Source organism: Marmota flaviventris, chromosome 9, assembly GCF_047511675.1.
Source record: "Marmota flaviventris isolate mMarFla1 chromosome 9, mMarFla1.hap1, whole genome shotgun sequence".
Taxonomy (NCBI): domain Eukaryota; kingdom Metazoa; phylum Chordata; class Mammalia; order Rodentia; family Sciuridae; genus Marmota; species Marmota flaviventris.
In genome coordinates this window covers 92,311,049-92,334,718 of record NC_092506.1, presented here as the reverse complement: position 1 = coordinate 92,334,718, position 23,670 = coordinate 92,311,049, and the positions used below count along the sequence as shown (strand labels likewise).

The following is a 23,670-nucleotide window of genomic DNA, read 5'->3' as shown; positions in this document are numbered from 1 at the left end:
CAGGTGATGGAAGTAAAAGGTCAAATGATCCATGTGCCAGAATCAAATTCCATTTTATTTCTGGGCTCCCCATGTGTGGACAAGTTGGATGAACTCATGGGCCGGGGCCTGCATCTCTCAGATATCCCTATCCATGATGCCACCCGAGATGTCATTTTGGTTGGCGAGCAGGCAAAAGCCCAAGATGGCTTGAAGAAGAGGATGGACAAATTAAAGGCAACTTTGGAAAGAACTCACCAGGCCCTGGAAGAAGAGAAAAAGAAGACAGTGGATCTTCTGTATTCTATTTTCCCTGGCGATGTGGCCCAGCAGTTGTGGCAAGGGCAGCAAGTGCAAGCCAGAAAGTTTGATGATGTCACCATGCTCTTTTCGGACATTGTAGGCTTCACAGCCATATGTGCCCAGTGTACCCCCATGCAGGTGATCAGCATGCTGAATGAACTGTACACTAGATTCGACCACCAGTGTGGATTTTTGGATATTTATAAGGTAATGGATTTTAGTTACTTAAATATACATATTATTTAAAAACAAATTGTCATCGTAAGTTTCAAAATGCATTTTTTACTTGAACTTAAGAATAATTTATCTATATCTCTTTAACTAGAAGCCTTAATACAGAATACAGGTTTTTATGCTTTATAAGTAAACTTTCATTATAAGTCAACTTATACTATTGGTATAAGTAACTGTAAATCCTGATATTGCTCAGTAAGAATTCTGTATAGCTAGTTCTCTAAATTCATTGTTATTTTAAAAAAAATTAAACTTGTAATTCTAGACAAATTTGAACTACATACTTATTCTTGGTTAAAGAATGAAATTATGATATTAACTAAGAATCTTATGTTGACAGTTACAAGGAAATAGCAAAGCATATTAAAATGTGCATTGCATTATCAGTGAAACCATGGTTAATCAATTAAGTGAAACTCCTTTAATTCTAAAAGAATACATGTAAATATCCTAGTTACTGCCCAAATGATTGCCTTTTGCTAGATTAATTTTTGAAGCTACGTAATGCAAAAACTTTCATAATGGGAACCGATAACCATTTATTGATTTGATTTGGCAAATTTCTTAGTTTATTTCTTGTTAGAAGCATAGCAACATCTTGAGTAATTTAACCAGTAATGAATAACTCTGCAACTTTTAAATGGAATTTTATATGGATCACACAGTTTCAGAGTAGAGGGCTTTTTTATAGGAAGGGTAACAAATACTAATATAAACAGTCCAACTAGATAAGCTGTTTATTTTTGTAGTTTGATTTTCACATAAGCATATTTGGAAAGAATCATCTGTTTTATTTTATTAGTTTCTTATTATGTTCCAGAAGATGTTTCATCAGGGTATATCTTCTGGAGAAAGGAGTCCTCTCTCATTGCATTTTGTAAAACATAGAACAGTGTTCAGTTATTTCAGTTGTCTCTTCTGAATGGTAAATATTCAAAGTGGAGACTATATGAGGGTTTTGCCTTTTTATACACAATAAGAATTACTATAAGTAGTTTTTAACTTCTTTATAGTTTATTATTATACCATTTATAATAGAGGTATTGCCAAGTATATAGCCAACTGTCTGATTCTTAGCCAACAAGATACTAGAGTGTATCTATCAGTGTAATGCCCTGTCATTTCTAGAAGAGAGGGGAAATTAGCTTGGATTTGCCAACACTTTCCTTCCTCCAGATTTGGACATTATTATATCAATTTCTGCAATCACCAATCTTTTCCTTCAAAGTCACTGACTTTCAACGTTAGCTTCTTTTAGCTAAAACAGGTATTTTCTAGTCCTAAATTTCTACAATTAAATGAGGAATGTACATGGACAAATAGATCCACTTTTGAAAAATCTTGGGAATCCCTGGTTTAAATAAAAGTATAAATTAGGTTTTGAGATGAACAAATGTGACTTCTGAGGGTACCACAACAATGTCAGAGTTTAAAACTACAATTACCTTACACAGACATCAAATGTTCCTTCCTTTGAGATTAGCTGGGAAACCTCAGAAAAAGAAAATCTGTGGAAATATCACGTGACATTAAAATTGTCCTGTATGTTATTAAATTATGGGCAATTTTATGTAGTCATAAATAATTATCAGCACCTTTTAACTTGCAAAATGGATTTTCTCTTTCTCTGATACACAACCTTGAATGTGTGTACGTGTGTGTGTTGTGGGGGGGTATATTTAAAAAATAAACAGAAACAATCCAGTTCACAAAATTTCTTAAACTAAGCTTGCTTATGAAACTTAATTAATATATACAAATAAAATCCAGGGCTAGGTGTTTTTAAAATGTCATTGATGCTATGGGATAATGTGTGCTGAAGCCACAGTGGTGACAAGTATGTCCAGAAAGAGGGAATAATGAATATTTCCTCTGTATAAAATAAAGATAAAATGAAGTACATTATAAGAAGGGATATAAATTAAAAATTCTGCATTTGACTTGCCTGCTTTCTAATAATTATAATTATTACAGTTTATTTTCTGGAAAGTTTATCGAATACTATTTTATACCATGAACCTACTTGCTATTTTATACCATAAACTTTCTGCAAAAATTTAAATTACTGAAATTTTTAAAATCCCAAAGGCTACACTTTCTTTCTTTCTTTTTTTTTTTTTAAGGATCCCAATTCTGATGATTTAGTAAAATGAAGAGTTTTGCTAGATTTAAAGTGTGGGTAGAATTTTTAATGGAATAATCATTTCACAGAGATAAATACAGCCCACTTTTATTATATGTTAGGAATATGAAAGGAAACCAGGTAATGACAAATGCCATTGAAAAAGAGCCAGAGGGGGTGGCTCAGATGAGGCATTCAAAGTCTGCTGTGACACAGTGAAACTCTGAGTCTCTAAACTTGTGGTTTCCCTTTCCTTAATCATCTCATTATTCCGTGTTTCTCTATCATGAGGGAAAAACGATGACAATTGTAAGAGAATTCAGTTCCTTGTGACAGGACATGGTAAGAAAGAAGATTCTGCTAAAATAACCAAGCCTTCCTTTACTGTGCATATTTTAAGCATTGAGAAAGTTAAAGTCTACAGTGGTTGGCTACCAAGATGTTAAAGGTATGTGAATACTAAGTGGGAACTAGGTAACTTGAAGGAGGCACAAATGTCCTTTTGATTCTCCTGTAACTAGGAAGGCAGATATATTCAGGAAAAAGCCAACATAAATAATGTACTACATACTGTGTTTCCTCTCAGATTTTGTAGAGTATAGAGAATCAAAAATAAAGAAAGAAAGAAGGAACAAGTAACTCTTAACTTATTGGATCTAATAATGCTTTATAGATGATGATGATGATGGTAATAACAATGAAAATCATAACAATCACATTGGATAATAAAGCAGTAATGTAGGTTTTGCCTTATTTTATGTTTGCACTTTGACAAACCCTTTGAGAGGCAGCAAGAAAGGCAAGTACTTCCCCAGCTCCTCCCATTCTATTCTGCCAAAGTTGCAGCATCTCACTGCTCCTTAGAGTTCTCATCTTTTCAGCTTTAATCACTTTCTTAATCTCACTGTTCTCCAGTACCATACAGTATAAAATAAAAATACTAATTAATCTGTCTCACAGCTACATCTTATTTCAGTGAGCTTATAAGAATGGCACTTAGACCAGCACTGGGGTAGAGTAGTAAATGTCAGGTTATCTGCCATTTATTGAGTTATTACATTATCTCTACTTTCAGATAAAGCAACTGAGCTTCAGAAAGGTAAAATAATGCAGATAATAAATCAGAGCTTTAACTGAGACTCATAGGGGCCCCACCTCCCAATATTCTTGCATGGGGATTAAGTTTTCAACATATGATTTTTTTAAAAAAAATTTTATGTCTCTTCTTTATTCATTTCAATATTTTTATATAACTTTCAATTCTAAATAAAGTCTTCTCTAACAATTACTATTATTCTCTTTGGTATAATTTTAATTGTTTTATTATGTTTTTTATTGGTGCATTATAATTATACATAATAGCAGGGTTCATTGTGACATATTCATACATGCATATAACGTAATTTGCTCCATTTCATTTCCCAGTACTTCTCCTTTCCCTCCCATCCTCCCTCCCCTTCCTTTACTGGTCTTGCTTCTAGTACTTTTTCAATTCATGCATTATAATTATACATAAAGTGGGATTAATTATGATACATTAATACATGTGTATAGCATAATTCATTCTATTTCATTCTCTAGTACCTCCCCTTTCTCAACACATGAATTTTGAGAGACACATTCAAATCATAACACACTATAAAAATGAATACAGAGTTCAGAAGTAAATAGTGATACATATCTATAACAGAAAGGTTTATATATAACGTGATCAGTGTTTTGTTTGAGTGTGTATGTTAAACACAGCTAGGCAAGTCCTGTGGATTTGGGCATCCCGGTGGAGATTGTTTAGGCTTTGCCCAGATATGCTGGCATTCCTGAATTTGTATATTCGATAAGGCGTTATCATGGAGTTAAATCCCCACCTTTAACCTTCTTGTTAATAGAAGAGAGCAGACATTGCTCACATAAAGTTCCAAAGCTGCAGAACTTTATGCCTCAAGAATTTTTATTTGTCTTGACGTTTGACAATACTGAGCTACCAAAGCCGTCTGTTCACTGGACCTTCAGCCAGCCTTCAGAAAAAAGCAGCACAATCTCTCAAGGGTGTCACTGCAGTATGAATATGATTTTGCATAAATGAAATGTTTCCTTTTCTTCTCATTTTGCTTTAGAATGAAACAAAAAGCCTTTTAAAGTACTTAGGTTATTCTTGGAATTTTATAAATATGTATATTTCATTTTGTTCTATTTCCCAGAATTAAATGCCAGTTCCATTTAGTACAGAGTAACTGGTTCACCACCCCCCTAAATATACATATTTTATGGGTTTTAATGACCAGTGCACAAACTTTTGATATTGAACACAATTAAAGATTTATACTGGTCCTTTTCAGCAGTCTCCATCAATATCAGCATCATATACTTTTGCTGCTATTTGACTGGAAATGAAGCAACAATGTCTTCCTGTAAGTTAGAAAAGAAGAATTTTTGAAGAGAAAATTATTCAATTCACTCATTATCTCATTCAATAAACATTTTAACTTATTCATTTGATAAGGTGGAATAGCTTCCATAGAAGCTAACAAAATGTTATGCAAATTGACTATTTTTATCATGATTTTAATGAGTGCAAAGAACTAATTTATATGTTTTAGGAGGCGAGGTGAAAGGCACAGATAAGCATTGTGTTTTGCTGCCTTTTCTACTAGCAGAATTATATAGTTAGTTTCAAAATACTATATAGTGCTCTAAAAATTGGTGAAGAGGGGTTTGTTCAATTAATATTTTTGCCTTTGGCATTTAGGCTGGAGATAAGCAAGCAGCAAGGAGAAGGATAGATCCTTCTCTTCATTCCTCTCATTCAAATTGGCCACAGCTGTGCAAACTCAGTCTTCTATTAAGTTCCCCACTTGGAATTTCCATCTTTCCACCTTTAGTTGCTTATTTAACCTCTGTGCCTCAGTTTCATCATCTGTAAATAGAAACTAATTTTATCTAATGTGTGATTATATTTTACAAGCTTTTAAATAAGATAGATGTGAAATGCTTAGAACAGTGTTTGGTTTATAGCAGTAATATCAATGTTAGCTGCCATTATTTCTGAAATGAGTGTATCTGGGCATGTGTGTGGGGGGTGTGTGTGTGTGTGTGTGTGTATGTTGATAAACAACATATATGTGTGCGTTAATAGGCTTGTTTGTATGTATATAAACATTGAGTGTCCAGTGCTTACTGGTAAAATACTTCTGGTTTGGCTTCATTCTTTTAGATTATTAGAATCAAATTGTATGCCAGGGAGATTGTGAAGGAAGGATAAGGAGGGAAGTAAAAATAAGGGGCCAAGAGAATAGCATCTCGAGATGCGTTGTTGGTATTGTCTTCACTGGGTCCTCATAGATTCTACAGATACTTCACCTCCATAGTTAAATTTTTTTCTTTTTGTTGCTATTATAAATGCAAATTTTAAAAAATTTCTTTTTGGGATGGCCCCTTATTAGTACATAGAAACACAACTGTTTTTGTATACTAATTTTGTGTTTTGAAACATTCTAAATTTATTAGTTTTTTTATTTTAATTTTTTTTACTGGTGGATAGGACTTTACTTTTATTTATTTATATGTGATGCTGAGAACCAGTGCCTCACACATGCCAGGCAAGTGGCTACCACAGAGCTACAACCCCAGCCCTGTATATTAGTTTTGACAGTTTTTGTGAAGTTTTTATGGCCTTCTATTTATAAGATCATGTTATCTGCACACAGAGACAATTTGACTTCCTCCTATCTAATTTGGGTATCTTTTCTTTTTTCATTTTCTCTCTCTCTCTTTTTTTCTTTTTTGTTTGTTGGTTTGTATAATTGGTCAGGCTAGAATAGAAGTGATGACATCAGGCACCCTTGGTATGTTCCTGATCTTAGAGGAAAAGTTATTAGTTTTTCACTGTTGGGTATGATGTTAGCTTGGACTTATTTTACAACAAATTTAAATTCTCATTTTTCTACTTTAAAAGATGTTTACAAAAACAAAACCGAGTCATTTAAAACTTGTCATAGATGAATGATCTGTTGATAGGGAGCCATCAAGGTTGTGCTTTGAGAACATTTTCCTAGCCAACATAGAGCTTCAACACTGAAAATTGATATCTTAGAATCTTATAGAACCAGGGGACCTTCAGAAAATTCTTCCACCTGTCCCATCAAAAGATTATAGCTTATATTTGAATAGCTCAGGTTACTAGACATAGGCTTCAGCTAATGCATTTCACTATTGGGAGCACTGATTTTCATAAGGATCTGCTACATTGAAATTATTCTTTTAACTTTTGTACAAAGATCCTCTTTAACCTCCTGGAGCCAAAGAGAACAACACTGTGTGAGATCCCATATATATTCAAAAATAGTGCCAATTTATTGAGTACCTTAAAAAAGGAGACCTAGTTATATTCTTACCTCTAGACTCAAATTGCAAATTACAAATTGAGATTCATCTTGCCAACTACTCCCTTGAGGGTCCTCATAATAAGGACCTTTAGCTATTAGTTTTTTCGAACCTCAGAATAGTCATGTGACATACTCTTTTCATTTTCATTTTAAAGAATGAAGTATGACTGGTGATTGTCAAAGTTACTAGAGACAAGATACCAATTTATGAAGAAAAACATTATATGTACAATTTTATGTAATACAGGCCAGAGAAATTTTTGGTCCTGGTTCTTTATCTAGTTGATGGAGAACACTGCCTACCTGATACATGAATGATGCAAACTATTGTTCTAAAATGTGAACTATAAACTGAATCAGAACTAAATTAATATAATATCTCTGCTACTTTAGATTTATTTTCAAAAGGGATATAATAACATCTACGCCACAAGATTGTTCTGGAAAATAAGTGATATATCACAATTAAAGCATTGAGCACTGTGACTGGAACACAGTTTGTGTTCAACAAAAATGGATTTCTTCAGTTTGGTTTTGATTTTAAAAATCTGCACATTTAAATTACACATATTGTTAAGTAGTAAATAGTGGGAGAACTATTTATAGCATTTTTGCTGGATAGCAGCATTAATTGAAGGTTTAGTTTTGGAAAAGGTTAGTAGAAACACCCCAATTTGCCAAGATTTTCCCATTGGACTGACATTATGCTATCAGATGAGAGAGAACTGTGTTGTCTGGAATGTCAATTTCCATTTTACTAAACTCACCCAATAACGAATTATTAAAAAATTGATGGTGATACAACTGACATATTTACATTCTAAACCTTGCCAGAAATCCTATACTGAAGGGCCTGAGGCTATCTGAAACAATTGTTCAATGACAAGAATTGTTTATGAAGACAAGCTGATATTATGAAGTATTATTTTAAGTAAACATATTAACATAACAAATGAATAGTAAAACTTAAAATCACAAAATGTGCAGAACCAAAAGCTGAGTTGCTCATACTGACATAACAAAGTGGTCAGTGTTGAGGGTGAACAAGGTGTTTGAGTTTAGAAATTAATTTATTACAGTGTCTTGATATACAAAGGAGAACTATTGTGTAATGATACAGTTAACTGTGGAAGATTAGTGAGAATCTTTCACTTGCATCTTTGGGTAACATTTATGTTGAGGTACATTCTTTAAGAATTTATTTTTCATAAGATGGCACTGAATTTTTTCAAGTGCCTTTTCTCTATATATTTAGATGACCATATAGTTTTTACCCTTCATTTGTTAATGTAGTGTATTGCATTCACTGATTGCCTCTGTGAAGCTTCCCATATCCTTGCATCCCAGGGATCAATCTCACTTGATCACAGAATATAATCCTTTCAATGTGTTGTTGAATTTGGTTTGCTGGTATTTTATTGAGGATTTTGCTTCCCTGTTCAACAGGGATATTGGTGTGTAATTTTCTTTTCTTGTACTATCCTTTTTGTTTTGGTATCAGGGTAATTTTGATCTTCAAAATGAGTTTGGAAGTTGTTAGCTTTTTGTCTTTGTGACAAATACCTGAGAAAAACAACTCAGAGGAGGAAAACCTGACTGACCACATTTATGCATTCATATTTCAAAGTTTTGAAATATCCTGAGAACTCACCTTGTGTCAGGCTCCTCACAAAGTGGTGAAAAAAACAGACTTAACTTCTGTCTTCATGGGTTTTATAGTCTAATGAAGGCGAATTAGCATTTAAGCAACACACAAAAATAAGTAATTATAAATTTCAATGACTAGAGAATATCATATGGTGTTGTTAAAATGTATAATAAAAATACTGTATTTTGTCTTCAGAGTGCAAGAAAACACCACTGAAAAGGTGACCTATAAATTGTGATCCAAAGGATTAGTAAAGTAGGAAAAAAGAATGGAAAGGAGAAAGGATTCTAAACAGTGAACTCAGGCTCTGAGTCAGAAGAAAAGGAGATGAAATTGGAGGAATGAAATAATCAGTGTGAATGCAATTTAATATTTCGAGAGGAATATCATATGACAAAGATACAGATACAGGCATAAGCTAGAGCCTATAGATGTTTTAACCATTTCAAAGCTTTTGATCTTAATCAGAGGAGCAAAGGGAATTCATTGAAGAATTTTGAATAGAGTGATACAAGTAGATTTGCTTTATTTAAAAAAAAATTCTTGAAATGTGGTGTGGGGTATAGATTTGAGGGTCGGGGAGTAGACAAGCGCAGTATTGGCATAACTTAGGGAGAAGATAGTGGTAGCTTACCTGGGCTGGTAAGTTGTGTACAAGAAACTTGAGTCAGTGTTGGAAACTTGAAAGAAGTAGTCAATTTTGTCCAGTTAATAATGGAAACACTTCCATGCTGTCATTCATGCAAAGCCCTGGTCACCTCAATATAGTCTTGTTTTGGTCTTAAGTAGGGTCAATATGAGTTGACTGAATAGATATATTTAGAGAGCCATGGAATGGTCTCTCTCTCTCTCTTTTCTCTCTCTCTCTCTCTCTCTCTCTCTCTCTCTCTCTCTCTCACACACACACACACACACACACACACACACACACATGCACACACATACACATACAACAAAACTAAGATATTGCCCTTGCTTTCAGAGTTAAGTGATTTAACAATCTGGATCAGTCGATAGTAGGGAATGTACAAAACACAAATGACTGAGTTCAGTATAAAACATGTAAAAACCAAATTTTGCTGGTGTTCTACAAGAAGCAATTATGATATTGTCCTGAAGGACTGGGGCATGAGAGATGGACTTCGAAACATTGGACAGATTTAATTCCTGGAAGAGGGGCTAGGCAAGGCTTATTTCTAAAAGTGTACTTAATCTTAAGGGGAAAAAATAGTAATTTCATAGATATGTAAGAATAGCTGGACTTATGGATATTAGATTAAAAAAACATTTTTAAGAAAATATTTTCATTTGATTTGCTGAATTGGGTTTCACTATTCACTTTTGTGATGTCAATTAACATCTGTTAGCACTTCTTAGGTCTTTATTGAAAATATGGCAGATATTTAACGTTCTTTGAGGACATGCTTAAAGTTTTGGCAAGTCAGGAATCCCTAGAAAACTGTTCTTAAAAATAGTAGACCTTGCAGATGTGGTGGTGCACACTTGTTATCCCAGTGGCTCAGGATGCTAAGATGGGAGGATTGCAAGTTCAAAGCCAGCCTCAGCAACTTAGAAAGGCCCTAAGCAACTTAGTGAGATCCTGTCTCAAATTTTTAAAAATTTTTGAAAAAAATGCTTGGGTATGTGGCATGGCTGTTAAGCACCTTTGGGTTCAATTCCATATTTTTAAATAAATTTTATACATACACACACACAACCCTTAATATTTGCTTTATAAAGAGTGAGTGATTAGAATCCAGGTAGAGCAATATATTTGAATATAAGCACAGTGATGGAAGGTACAGAAAGTTTGCAAAGAACATTGAGTTGTTCATTTTGAATGGAACATGGAATGAATAAGAAAGAAAGTGGATGAACCTGGGAACTAGAGCCCTATTGTTGAATCCTATTATAGGATTGTTTACTGTATACCAAAAAAATTTTTGAGTTGCTTATATCTAACTTGAGGAACTGAAACAATGAAATTTTGACCGGCTACATGAATATATTTTTATTTGTTAACATGCCTTAGTGTTCCATAAAGTTTATGATAAATGGCCTGGGGCCTGACTCAGTATTTTCCACATGATTGAGATTTCTGTGCTGGATCTGAAATATACATTGATAGATTTACTGAGAGTTTTACCAGGAGAAGAGCTTTCTTTGATAGGCAGTCATTTGGAATCCATTTTTTCCTCAATTGGGAGTAGTTCCCCGGCCAATTCACTGTTCTATTTATATCCATGACCTCCTTTCCTATGCTGTATCAGCTGAGCACTGTAAAGACATCCTTAAAAGCAGTATTTAGGTCAAATCAACCAGAATGAGTGTAATTAGAAAGAATTTTTAAAGAGTGATGTTTCTGAGATAGCTTTATCAAAATAGTTAAAATTGTTTGCATTTGAATTCTAAGTCATTATGTACAATTTGCTTGGATGGATTTAAGTGAAGTCAACAAACTTTGGATCACTGAACATCTACTGTTTTAGATCATTCTCAGCATTTGGTGTGTGTGAGAGAGAGGACACACGAGAGCTTGTATTTGAGCTGGGAGTTGTAATCTGTAGTCCTGACAAATAAGGAAATGTCTACGAAATCTTATTACCTCTGTGGATAGAGTATGGATAGAGTGAAAGAGAGGGAATCTATTAGAAAGGACAGGGCTCAGGGTAACAGCACTTCTCTCTGAAAGTCCATTGGTGCTTTAAAAATGGTGACTATCTGGAGGAGTATTGTACTGTTTTTAACTCACATCATATACCTAGTCTTCAAATTTGGTGAATCAAAAAATACTTGGGAGTTTGTGAAAATGCAAATAGCTGGCCTTAAACTTAGGTTTTGATTTAGTAAAGCCATGCAGCTCCAGGGGACCTGATTTTTAACAAGCACCTTGTAGTTCATTCTTACACAGGTGGTCCTGAGTTTAGCAATTGAGACACTTACTTGGGAGATATCAGACATTACTCCCCCACAACTGTAGAAACTGGGTACAATTGAAAGCATTTTGTGAAATGCTTTTAGGCACACTGTACTAGGGTCCAGGAATAAAAAGTTAAATATCAGGGGAGAGTATAAACACAAATGCCTACACACAAATGCCTACACACAAACACAGACACACACACACACACACACACATACATACGATAAGTACTGTGATAGTGATAGAAAAATGTAAATAAGAAAATTAAAATGTAAATAAGAAAATTACAGTTCTCCCACAAAAGAAATAAAGAAAGGTATAGAACCAGAATAGGGAAAGAAAACTTGAAAAAAAGAGAGGGCTAAGTCCTGAGCTATAAACTTTCCAGCTATTTCTTGAACATTAGCCTGGAAGGGAAAGAGAAAATATAGAGACTAAGAATCTAACTGAAACTATAATATCTAAAACTAAAATAAAGTATACCAAAAGGTGAATGCATAGCTCTAAGAAATTTATTTACACCACCTTTATTTCTGGAATAATGTGCTGATTTTGACTAAAAAGTGTTGAGCATAGATGCCAAAATAGGTGAATTCTTTAAAGTTTGATAAAAGCAGCTATAGTAATAGCATGGCAGCACTTGTACACAATAATTTTCTTGCTTAAGCTTCCTAGTCTGTGCTCAGAAAAGGATGAAATGTTTGTCATATATTTGCATAAGCATTATTCTATCTCTACGCTTAGTCTAGCCATCTTTATTCTGTTCTAGTATTATTCCAGAACAGGTTGGAGATGCTGAAAATAAATGAGATGCACTATTTTAGATGATGTCTGTTGTGTTTAAAACTTATAAAAAGACAAGGCAATTATAAAGGAACTCAGAATGTAGTCAACTTTTTGAACAGTTTTTGTGTAGTTTGTTTACCATGTCTACTTTTTTCACTTTGGTTTAGCTCAAGGAAATAACCCTATGAAGCAATTGGAATTAATATATAATGCTTTCCTCAGGAAACAAAGTCAAATACTTATTTTGAAGGAGACCCACTAAAATTTCCACATAAATTCACTTATAACTAAATTTGTACAGAGCTGGAAAACAGTATTATTAAGGTGGTAGTGTCTCACCAAGATTTTCAGGTTAAGATGTTAAAAATATATCTGGAAGGAAATAAAAACATTACATAGGAATGTTATTTCCAGGTTACAGACACCTGGGTATTTTAAAATTTGTACGTGATCTCCTGTCCATCCATGTTCTCATTAGTGCTTTTCACCAATTATCTCTGACTCTTCTGGACACAAGGCAGCTTACATTTTCCCATCCCTTTACATTAAGTGTAACAGTGTGACTTGCTTTGTGAATGAATCTTGAGAAGTCAAATGTGTCACATCTGGGAGGAAGCTCTAAGAGCTCTTGTACAAATTGTCAGAACATTTTTCCCTCTGCCATGGCAACCAGTTCCAGATGTGGAGTTTCTATTAGCCTTATTACTGGAATGATGTGGCCCAAGGTGTCACCCTGTCACCCTGTGTGTGGCTGTTTAAGCATGAATCAGAAATAAACGTTTTGTTATGGTTTGGATATGAAGTATCCCCCCCAAAACTCATGTATTGGAAACATGTTATCCAATGTGGCAATATTCATAGATGAAGAGATTAGTTTATGAGAGCTTAACCTCATCAGTGGACTCACCCATTTGATGGATTAATAATTTGAATAAATTACTGGTGGCAACTGTAGATTGATAGAGCAGGACTGGAGGAAGTAAGGGGGCATGCTCTTAGGGATTACATTTAGTCTCCTTGCTCACTCAAGCTGAGCAGTTTTCCTTTCCACACTTTAGGTTGTGATATTCTGCTTCAAATCAGGTTCAAAGCAATGGAGTTGGCTGACCATGGATTGAGGCCAAAGTAAACTTTTCCGCCTTTAAGTTATTCTTGTCAGGTATCTCAGTCACAACAAATAAAACCTGACTAACACATCTTTGTTGTCTTAAGGCTTAAATATTTGGAGTTTATGTGGTTGCTGGAATACAATTTAGATTAGTCTATTAAATCAATGTCTTTTAGGATTTTTTTCCTATATGTTGGGTGTTTATAAATAGCATTTATAAACATTTATTGTGAGCATTCCACATCCTACTATGTGTCATTTTTAAAATATCCTATTTCTTACCTAACTTCCTTGTCCTATTATTTCTGATTACTGATCTGACTTCAAATTTTTTAAAATGTTCAAATAATCATGTATAAATGTTAATGTGAATTTGTTATATGTAAATTTTGCCTTTCAATCTTTCACTTATTTTACAGTAATATTATTGTTATAGCAACTGGTCACATTAATCCATCTTCTCCATTCTATTGCATTATATCATTCTAAGGAGAAAGTGCAACACATTAGTAATCTTTATGAATTCTTGTGGTGTAAATTTTAGAAGTACCCTTTTAATGAAACTATTGCTTTTTTGCTGGAAAGATAATGGTGATGGGGAAGAGGATGCTAATAGAAATTCCAAGAAGAGATCAAGTTCCGGGAACATGTATGTTCAGAGTGATTACAAAGCAATTTAATTTGTACAAGTAATTTATTGCCCCTGACTTCTGATATCTGAAAATCAGAAGTTAATTTCAAGGTAGATAGCTAACAGCATTCTAGATTTTAAAATTGTTTATAAAGATAAAAGGATAGGATAACATGAGGAATATCAAAGGACACCATGTTATTTGGGAGAAAATGGTAAATAGCCATATTTTAGCTGTTGATTATTTACTAGGTTTTTTCCTCATTGAGAATTCTTTGGGGGAAGCATACTGTGACCTTTGGAAAAAAGCCTTTGCCAACTCACGTTACATTGTCTTTCTACTCTTAGAGCATAATTTTATTTCTATTTTTCCAGCATTTGAAAACAAGTCTTCAGGTAAAATTTTGAATGCCATGATGGGTCTCAGGGTATTTAATCATTTTTATACATATTTTCTGAAAAATCAAGTGATGATATTCTGCTAATAAATGATAAGTTTGTCAGTTGTAGTCCCATGAGCTTTATAAGTGTTCTCATAATTTTGTTAAGTTAGTGCTCAAATTGTTTAAGGTACTTCATCTTTAATAATATAGAGTTAGATGCATTCACATGAAATCTAATGATTGATATTAAATCTTAATAGATATTTTGTAATTTTTGTTATATTCATGGTAAAAATATCATTGAGTCCCTGGGTATTTTTCATATACATATACACATGGAACAGAGTTCTACATGGTGCTCAAGAATTAATAGTGAAAATAAGTAAATAAATAGATTGGTATTTTAATCATGGTTAACATGATTGATTTACTTACTTATTCATTTGATAGATATTTAGCGAATAACCATATTTTAAACACTAGGCTAGGCATCATGAATACAGGGAGGAAAAGGATACGGTACCATCCTTAAAGAGCTCAAGACTTAGCTGGGTATACTTATTGATTATATATGAATAGATATTGACTGTAGCCCAGGATGAATGCCACAGCAGGGATATATGGAAAGTACTATTGAAACAAAATAAAGATTAGTTCTCTTACTAAGAACTAATGAAGGGACCATTGAGGGCTTCACAGAAAAGGTGATATTGGGCACTTAATACAATATTTATCGTTTTGGTCTAATTAATAATATTAGAACTACTGAGCATTTTACCACCAAATCTTCAGTGGATAATTAGAGAACTTTACTTTGAAAATAAGTTATTTCTAACTTTTGTGTCATGTTCTATGCTTTGGAAATTTGGGGGGTTTAACCTAGGATAAATATTTTAAATATTTAAGAACAAAAATGGTAAATCATCACATATACTGAAAATAGAATTAAAATAGGGCCCAGAAAAGTCCCTAACAATACCTGTTAACTATTTAATTATAGAGTTATGGATGGATCTCTGTATCTCAATTTCTCATCTCTTAAATATAACTATTACTACTTTCTTCCATTTAGGATATTTTTGAAAATAAAATGAGAGAATGTGTTTATACTGTGTGACACAATAGTATGGAGTATAAATTCAAGAAATTTTAGACATTATAATTTTTAAGAATAAGTAAGATCAGACTTGACAACAAACTACAGATATAGGAAAAGGTGTCGAACAATTGGGAAGGTAGAAATAATGGAAAACAAGGCTTTGCAGAGAAGGACTATTGAAAATTTGAAGATGATGAGATTGGTTCTTGAAAAGGTTATTATTATTGGAAATTGTCTAGGTAAAATACTGACAATACAATCAGTATTTTTGTGGGGGATAATTATTTTATATTCCTGTTGCTCCTAATTTCAGTGATCATCTATGGTGATAATGAGCAGTGCTGGAGTGAGATGTCAGTGTTTGATTGTGGCTGTTTGCAAACTCTGCTATGATTATACTCAGTTGTCTAATTGCTTAATTTATTGATGTTTGCCTGACATGTTTTTCAGCAACATTTGTGATTGCAGATAACTAATCATTTCTCTTCTGGCTCATTTTCATAGCGTTTGCATTTGATTTGTCTGATTGCTGCAGGTGGAAACAATAGGTGATGCGTACTGTGTTGCAGCAGGACTCCACAGAAAAAGCCTCTGCCATGCCAAACCCATTGCTCTTATGGCCTTGAAGATGATGGAACTTTCAGAAGAGGTGCTGACACCTGATGGAAGGCCAATTCAGGTAACCCTTTGGCAACCTGGTGTGAGTAGTAAACCCTTTAACTGGAGGTAGGAGGAAATTCCCTTTTGAATTCTTACTGCAGTTTATAAATCTAGACTAGTCTTAAGGAGAACAAGGAATGACCAGGAAAAAGAAAAAAATGGAAAGTGGTTCAAAATTGGAAAAGGTACGTGGAAGACAAATTACCATGAAAAGAAGAAAGGGGAAGGATGATGGTGAGAATCAGAGTCTGAGGGGTAATCCAAGAAGTAAAATAAAAGCATCAAGAAAAGGGAGAACCTGGACAACTTCCTGTAGGGAGTGTACAGTTGTCCTTATGAAGCTTCAGACCTCGGAGTTCTTCATAGTTTTCATATGGCAGAGCTTCAGGGTTGGATCCCAATAACTAAAGGAATTTTCAAACAGTAGGAAATCTAGCTTCTGGTGTGTTGTACTTCTTTGGGTCTCAATGGCTTGCCACAATTTGGAATCTACCTTGGTGAACAGTTGAAGTCATTTAATTATATTTCTGCTAGAATTCAAGGGTAGACCCCAGAATTGTCATTGCTGTTAATGCTTGTAAACCAGAAATATTGTCTTTAGAGAAGTAAACTTGAATCCCATACAGTTCTTTTATAATAGCTAGCCAACTCTGGGTTAAGAAAAAGATATAGGGAAGATGGTCACAATGCCACACATCTGTAATCCTAGCTACTTGGGGGGTTGAGGCAGGAAGATGGCAAGCTTGAAGCAGCCTCAGCAACTTAATGAAACTCTGTCTCAAAAAATAAAAAGGGCTGGGGATGTAACTCAGTGGTAGAGTACCACTGGTTCAATCCCCAGTACTGGAAGGAGAGAAAGAAAGGAAGATAGGAAGGAAGAAAATAGGGGGGAAGTGGGCTCAAAATGTGTTTAACATTTCTCATTCTAGCATTAGAGCAAATTAGTACTGTGAATGACACTTCAGATTAAAACTATTAAAACACCAGGTTAAGTATTTTCTAACTGTATGTAAATAATATTTTTTAAACACTATTAATCACATCACTGAGAAAACTCATAGGAAAAGGAGAAATGTGCCAATTACACTATGAATAGATTTTTTAAATGGTAAATTTAAAATTTTAGCAATGGTAGTAGGAGATTGGGGAATACTGTTTTTCCCTGGAAGACATCGATTTTAATTATATCCTCAGATAATTTCCACAGATAAAGTGCTCTGGAAAGTGAGTTGCTAATACTAGGAAAAGAATAAAAACAAAACAAAAGCCTCCAAAGAGGAAATAAGTACTATAGCTAAGAACCAGCAGAAATCATAGATGAAGAAAAACAGATCTGAAATATTGTCACATATTGAAATTATAAAATGCTGAATTAAACTGACAGTGCTTAATAGAATTAAAGAAATAAAAGGTTGGTAAATGTGAATAAGGAACTAGATTTGAAAATGAACCAGAGAACTTCTAAGCAATCAACATAACACTTTCAAAAGGAGGAGAGCTGGGCATAGTGCTGCATGCCTATAACTCAAGCGGCTCATGAGGCTGAGACAATAGGATGATGAGCTCAAAGCCAGCCTCAGCAAAAGTGAGGTGCTAAGCAATTCAGTGAGACTCTGTCTCTAAATCAAATACAAAATAAGGCTGAGGATGTGGTTCAGTGGTCGAGTGCCCCTGAGTACGCCCCCCGCAAAAAAAGCCACAGAATTCAGTGGATGGAATTTTAAAGCAGATTAGATGTAGATGCAGCAAGACAATTGCACACTGAAAGGTAAAACTAAAGGAATTATCATTGATTAAAGCCAGATAATTAAAACTGGGGAAATACAAACAAGAGAATATAAAATATGTAGGACACATGGAGGAGAAATGGAGATATGTAATAATGTTTAGTTGGGGTTCTGAATAGAGATATAGGAACTGTTAAAACACATTGATGAGTTGTAAGACTCAGCAGTTCTAAAGAATTCTACAAAAGACATCATTCTAAACACATCCTAATGAGATGAGAAAGGTAGAGCACTTGATAAATTCTAAAAGTGGCACTGATTAGTAGAGAAAGGATGGGCTCTTCAATGAATGGTTTGGGGACAATTGCCTATCCATGTGGAAAAAAATAGACATTGGTTCTCTATGAATCTATACATATATCAATTCCAGGTAAGTTATAAATACATCCTCAATTTTGACATAGGTTAGGAAAGAGTGTTTTTGTGAGATAGTCACATCAAAAATTTGTAGATCTTAAAGAAAAATACGTATAAATTTTACTATATTAATTTAAAACTTTTCTGTTTATCAAAGAACACCTAAAGAGAATAGAAAGACAAGCACAAACCAGCAGAATATTTTTTATAAAATATGTAACCAATAAAAGTATCTCTGGCTAAACTGATAAGTAATCAGATCAATATAAATTGAAACACCATGACATAGAGTTCCTGCCTACCAATGTGATACAGCTTTCCATATGTGACAACGCCATAGTTGATGAGGATCTGGAGCCTGGGAAACCTCACTCCCAGCTGGTGGCAATATAAATAGTAGAATTCATTTGGCACTTAGAATGTTTAAGTTGTGCATATCTTTCAATCCAGCAATTCCTCTCCTAGATGTTTGTCCAAGGGAATTAGTAGTAGACATGTAGCTAAAGTCCCATGTAAGATTATTCATAGCAGTTCTTTTCATAATCTCAAATTGGAGAGAACTCAAGTATCCACCAACCATCAAATAGGTAGGAATATATATATATATTTCTATGTTAGTGTTACTCTACAGTTGGGAAAATGAATCATATCAGCTACTGACAATAACATGCATGTTTGCCAAAAACATTGAACCACCATTGACAAACTCTACAGTGTTATCTCAAACTCAAAGCTGGCAAAATTGAAAAAAAATAATGCTATTTGGAAATACCTACATTGATGGCAAAAGTATAAAGGAAAAAAAAGAAATGATTAATACAAAATTCTAGATGATTCTTACCTCCAAAGGAAAGAAAGATGATGGGAAGGAAAAGGATGTAATGGGGAAAGTGAAACTAGTGCAGAATTGTTCATTTTATTACTTTTCTTTAGTATTTAGTATACTCACATATATATGTATATATGTTTATATTTTACTTTTTAAAGAGTGGTGTTTTCTTACCATTCTTATCAGTAGTGAAAATAGAATTTGGGAACATTAAAGAAAAAAAATCTAGGTTATGTTCCCTCAGGGCATAATTATGAGTGATTCAAGTGTATGAATGGAGGCACCTCAACTACTGCCAGGCAAACAAACAAACTAAAGGAATACTTTCTCAGTTTGTTGAAAATTGCAAGTACACACATTCCTGAATGAACTTGAAATTGATTTCGTCATTGTCAAAACAAACTTAAGTTACCAGAGATCAAAACCAGGGAATTGTGTTTTACAGTGTGCTCATCAATATTTTCATTTGCGGGATATAATATTAGTTCTGTCTCGTGAATCAGATAGTTTTATTAAATCAGAAGAGGAAATGTCCATAAAGATTTAATAAGAATGCAGAAAGAGATTTCAGAATAATAAAACCCCCTTAATAATTTTAGCTTCTTTACTAATTTATAATATTTTCATGGTTTGGAATTATTTTTTGGCATGTTAATTTGATTTTGAATTGCCCTCTAGCTTGGTGCCATGGGAACATTTCTAAACTTGAGAGAATCTTTCACTATGAAATGCATGAGTGTTGCAGTAGAGTTCATATATGAACAGCTATTTGTTTACCTCAAAAAATATAAATTTTATGTAAGTTTTTATGTTATTTAAAATATAAAGCCATATATGTTGCAATAATTTCTAAAAATAAAATTTTCTCAACCCCTCAAATTTTGAAAAACAAACAGATAATTCTAATATGGCTTTATAAACCAAAGAGGCTTCCTGTAATGATGGCAAATGAGAATGGAAAGAGTCAATTGTAATTACTTGGAAGTGATTTGCAATGTTTTTGTCTCATTAATTGTAAAACTACCTGCATTTATTTTTTCAGTTAAAATTAATCAAGCAATGTAATGTATTGCCATTCAATCCCTATATATTCAAGCAAATTACTGTTCAATAAGTACTCAAATGAAACTCAGAGGCTAGTATTAGATAATATCTATAAAGTATACATGAATATGGTATTATACAATGAATTATGAAAAATTAGCCCCAGTGACTGTAATTCATACTTATTTTGAAAATAGTGATTCGAAATTTTTATGCTTGATTAAAATAATGCATTGTTCTTCTGGCTGAAAATATGAAAATGCCAGCATTATGACGATTCCTTTTAAATCCTCCCTAGGGAGAACCTGATTTTCTGGTATTTTTCAAAAAATAGACAATTGAAAAGTAAAATCAGATTTCTATTCTCTCTCTTTTGTTCAAGTTAGCTATATTGTGATTTCACTAGAAAATGTACAACTTTATGCTTTTAATCTTGAGAATCTAATCTTACAAAAGTATTTTAGCTAGAGTTTTTAGTGCTTACACTAATAGTTTAAACACTCTGGTTGAAATAACCAAACATTTATTACTGCTTGTACTTTATTCTTATAAAGAAGTATGTTTATAAAGAAAGAGAAATTGGGTTGAGGACTGACTAGAAGATGTGATTAAATATATTATAAAAACAAGAAATATTTTAAAAATTTAAGCTTTTTAGGAATATTGTGTCCAAATGTTTAAGTTTTAATTCTGGACTGCAGTTTTAAAAAAACTATTTTCATCTCATACACATAACAATTCAAATTCCCTTCATTAGGTCAGAGAACAGTACATTTCATATAATGAGGCAATTATAGAAAGATTACAAAGCAGAGTTAAAAAACAATGTGTAATCATGTTGTAATACTAATGTGTTTAGCACTCTCAATTGCAAATCAGGGAAATGTTGTGATTTTTTTTCTAACTGCCTAGTCAAAAGCAGAAATATTAATGTATAATTTACATGTATTGTAATACATTAAATTGTAGCTCCTTAAACTTCAACTTCTTCTAATGAGTTTACAGGATTTTTTTTAGATTAGGAAATAATCATTCTCCAATTAAATTTAAATAGTTGTTTCTATTTGCTAAGGAAACTCGATGTTGTTATTTTAATATTTTGAAAAGATTTGATCTTTGCAAACTTTGCTATATTTAATTAACTCCCATGAGATTACAGCTTGAGATTTTATTTAGAAAAAGAAGAGCTAATTATATAATAACAATTAATTTTCTGTGGTTTCTTGATAATTGTTTATAAAATCCTAATTAGTACTTTTCATTCTGTAGTATGTATATTTATGTGAGATCCTCTACCTGTAAATTCTGTGTCTAGTGAGAAAAAATTAAGAGATCTGAAAGAACTACAGTCATTAATTACACAGATATTATATTAACTTATTATTAAGATACTAAGCCTAGTTGTTCCCACTTCTCATGTTTATCTATTAGACACATGAGTTTACTTTTAATCTCCTAGATAATGCATATATTGACATTTCTAGCAAGTTGTTACTTATTGTAGTGATAATATACAAAACATTATATATTATTATGGGTAAAAATTATGGCTACATAGATTTTTAATAAATCTAGTTTATAAATAGTGATTTTACCTGGCATTGGAAATATGTGTAGGGTTTTTTTTCACTTAAAGTATTTGCTCACTGAGAATTTAGCAGTAGATGAGGTGTACATGTTCTTCTCTGTAGTTTGCTTCTTTTAGTTCTTGGAGGTTTGTTGTATATTCTGTCCTTAGATTTGTCTTTTAACTCACTGATACTCCTCTTATCTGGTTTTCAAAAATCACTAGTTAAACCCATCAATATAATGCTTAATGTTGATTATGGAAGTTAACAGTTTAACATTTCTATCAGGGGCTGGGGATGTGGCTCAAGCGGTAGCGCGCTTGCCTGGCATGCGTGCGGCCCGGGTTCTATCCTTAGCACCACATACAAACAAAGATGTTGTGTCTGCCGAAAACTGAAAAATAAATATTGAAATTTTCTCTCTCTCTCTCTCCCTCTCTTTAAAAAAAATCTTTAAAAAAAAATTTCTATCACCTGATTCTATTTTTCATTTTGTTTTATTTCTTTGAATATATCATCTATAGTGATCTTAAACTCTTTGCTTGTTAAATCCATTCTCTAGAGCCCCTTTTGTCTATTACATTATCTCTTTGTTCACATAGTTTTAAATTCTGTTGTCTTCTGTGTGCCTACTTACTATTGTTGGAGATATATATAAAATGTTATAGACATAATTGAATCCTAAGCTGAAGTTAGTTACCTTTATGCAGAGATATTTTGCATGTGGTTTTGGCAAGATGCTTGGGGCTCTAGCAATCAGGGATCAGATACATTAGGTTGGATTTGGAGTTCTGTAAAGACTAATGTATTTCTCATTCATGACTTTTCTGGTATTGCCCTAATACCTGTGGTATTGTCTGTCAGGGTCTTACCTCAAAGTAAGGAGGTTTTTGCTAAGGTCTGTCCCTTGGCACAACTTTAACATTTGTCCCCCTAATCCTGCAAGGCTGTCAGAAGTACTGCTTTTCGAAGTTACCTCTTTAGAGTCAGAAGATGCCTGTCGGGGAAAAGCACCCCCAAATTTACACTAATCTCTTCTTAGGTTCTTCTCCCCCATTTCTTGGTACAGTACTTTTCCATTGCTTTGTCAGTGGACCTGCAGAAGGTTATGTAAATTGCATAATCTGCTATTACGAGGCATGGAAGTTCAAAGTGATGCATATTTTTCATAAGAATTAACTAATAATGATTCACTCTCACAAATCTGTATTTATGCCTATTTTAAATCCAAGTCACAGATGAAATTAAATAGAAAAGACAAAAAACATCTATTTGTGTGTCAGATAGCTCCTGCAGAAAAACATAACATCTATGGAAACATGTAACAGTATGTGAGGCAGTCACTGTTCTTAGTGCTTTCCTGTAGTAAATAACTAATTTAAGCCTCACAATAATTCTATGAGGGAAGTACTGCTATTATTTCCACTTCGAAATGAATAAAAGGATAAAAAAAAACTAACCAGAGCCCCTAATCACTACACTGTATAGATATTAACTAAAAACATGTTAACATACTGTCGAATTTTCCTATTGCCTCTTCAATTATCTATTAAATTAGACTTTTCATGACTTAGGTCTTTAAGAAATTTAAATTTATATTCAGTTTTATCTTTAAAAGAGAATAGAATTAGATAATCTGTTTTAGAGTTATTCCATTTGAAAGTATTTTTAAATTAAAAAAGGAAACAGGTCCAGTTATGTGGCAGATAACTATAGTGTTCTTCTATCATTATTTTGAAAATTGTAATCACTGGCCATATCGGGGTGGGAACATCTATAAATCATGTTTCTGTTATTTTTTTTCTGTTTATTTTCCCCACTGTTTAT

At 33.2% G+C, this 23,670-nt stretch overlaps 1 protein-coding gene across 1 annotated transcript in view; it reads left to right on the top strand.

Annotated features, from left to right (window-relative positions):
- Window positions 1–23,670, top strand: part of Gucy1a2 (guanylate cyclase 1 soluble subunit alpha 2) — a 271,121-nt gene that overhangs the window by 177,665 nt on the left and 69,786 nt on the right. The window contains exons 5-6 of the mRNA XM_027930780.2: window positions 4–489; window positions 16,134–16,277. Of these exons, the coding sequence (XP_027786581.1) occupies window positions 4–489; window positions 16,134–16,277 (630 nt within the window). The remainder of the gene's footprint in view (window positions 1–3; window positions 490–16,133; window positions 16,278–23,670) is intronic.